At 52.9% G+C, this 1938-nt stretch overlaps 1 protein-coding gene across 1 annotated transcript in view; it reads left to right on the top strand.

Moving 5' to 3' along the window:
- Nucleotides 1-1938, top strand: part of LOC107307704 (hepatic lectin) — a 3444-nt gene that overhangs the window by 452 nt on the left and 1054 nt on the right. Inside the window, exon 2 of the mRNA XM_015851221.1 lies at nucleotides 1578-1690. Within this exon, the coding sequence (XP_015706707.1) occupies nucleotides 1578-1690 (113 nt within the window). The remainder of the gene's footprint in view (nucleotides 1-1577; nucleotides 1691-1938) is intronic.

Raw genomic sequence — 1938 nt, 5'->3', positions numbered from 1 at the left:
TCATCGACAGCTACGCCAAACAGGTACCAAAATACCACAAAATACACCCAAAATGACACATAGGGACCCAAAATGACACATAGAGACCCATAGGGACACATAGAGATCCATAGGGACCCATAGGGATCCATTGGCATCCATTGGGACCCCATAGAGACCCATTGGTATCCATTGGGATTCCATTGGCATCCATTGGGACCCCATAGGGACCCATTAGGACCCACTGACATCCATTGGGACCCCATAGGGACCCATTAGGACCCACTGACATCCATTGGGACCCATTGGCATCCATTGGGACACCATTGGGACCCATAGGGACCCATAGAGACCCATAGAAAAGCATTGGGACCCCATAGGGACCCATAGGAATCCATTGGGACCCCATAGAGACCCATTGGTATCCATTGGGATTCCATTGGCATCCATTGGGACCCCATAGGGATCCATTAGGACCCATTAGAACCCATTGACATCCATTGGGATCCCATAGAGACCCATATGGACCCATTGGCATCCATTGGGAACCCATAGAGACCCATAGGGACCCATTGGCATCCATTGGGATCCCATAGGGATCCTTTAGGACCCATAAGGACCCATTGACATCCATTGGGATCCCATAGAGACCCATAGAGACCCATTGACATCTATTGGGACCCATAGAGACCCATAAGGACCCATTGACATCCATTGGGATCCCATAGAGACCCATTGGTATCCATTGGGACCCCATAGGGACCCATAGGGACCCATTAGGACCCACTGAAAAGCATTGGGACCCNTCCATTGGGATCCCATAGAGACCCATTGGTATCCATTGGGACCCCATAGGGACCCATAGGGACCCATTAGGACCCACTGAAAAGCATTGGGACCCCATTGGCATCCATTGGGACACCATTGGGACCCATAGGGACCCATAGAGACCCATAGAAAAGCATTGGGACCCCGTAGAGACCCATTGGCATCCATTGGGAACCCATAGAGAACCATTGGGACCCATTAGCATCCATTGGGACCCCATAGGGACCCATAGGGACCCATTAGGACCCACTGAAAAGCATTGGGATCCCATAGAGACCCATAGGGACCCATAGGGACCCATAAGGACCCATAAAGACCCCATAGAGACCCATAATGACCCACTGGCATCCACTGGCCCTGCATAGGGACCCATTGGGACCCCATAAAGACCCACAGGGACCCACTGGTATCCATTGGTACCCATAGGGCCCATAGGGACCCACTGACATCCATTGAGACCCCATAGAGTCCCATTAGGACCCATTGGCATCTACTGGCACCCCATAGAGACCCACAGAGACCCACTGGTATCCAATGGGACCCCATAGGGCCCATAGGGACCCATTGACATCCATTGGGACCCCATTGAGACTCTATAGGGACCCACTGAGACCCCATAGAGACCCACAGGGACCCACTGGTATCCATTGGTACCCCATAGGGCCCATAGGGACCCACTGACATCCATTGAGACCCCATAGAGTCCCATAGGGACCCCATAGAGCCCCCCACCTCAATGCCCCCCCCTTTATTCCCCTGTTATCCCATAGACCTTCGTTATGTTCCGGACGAGGAACGAACGTTTCTGGATCGGTTTAACGGATGAAAACAAGGAGGGGGAATGGGAATGGGTGGACGGCACCGATACCCGCAGCTCCTTCACGTGAGATCTATGGGGTGACAGGGCTGGGGGGGTCCATATTCAGGTGTATAGAGGCCAGATGAGGCTATACTGAGGCATATAGGGCCATATAGGGTCATATGAGGCCATCTTGAGGTGTATAGGGCCATATAGGGCCAGATGAGGCCGTATAGGGCCAGATGAGGCCATACTGTGGCCATCTTGAGGTGTATAGGGCCATATAGGGCCAGATGAGGCCATACTGAGCCCTATGGGGCCATATAGGGCCA

The sequence above is a fragment of the Coturnix japonica genome, unplaced genomic scaffold (assembly GCF_001577835.2).
Source record: "Coturnix japonica isolate 7356 unplaced genomic scaffold, Coturnix japonica 2.1 chrUnrandom794, whole genome shotgun sequence".
Lineage (NCBI taxonomy): Eukaryota > Metazoa > Chordata > Aves > Galliformes > Phasianidae > Coturnix > Coturnix japonica.
Note: the sequence above shows the minus strand (reverse complement) of the source record. Positions and strands in the feature narration are given on the sequence as shown.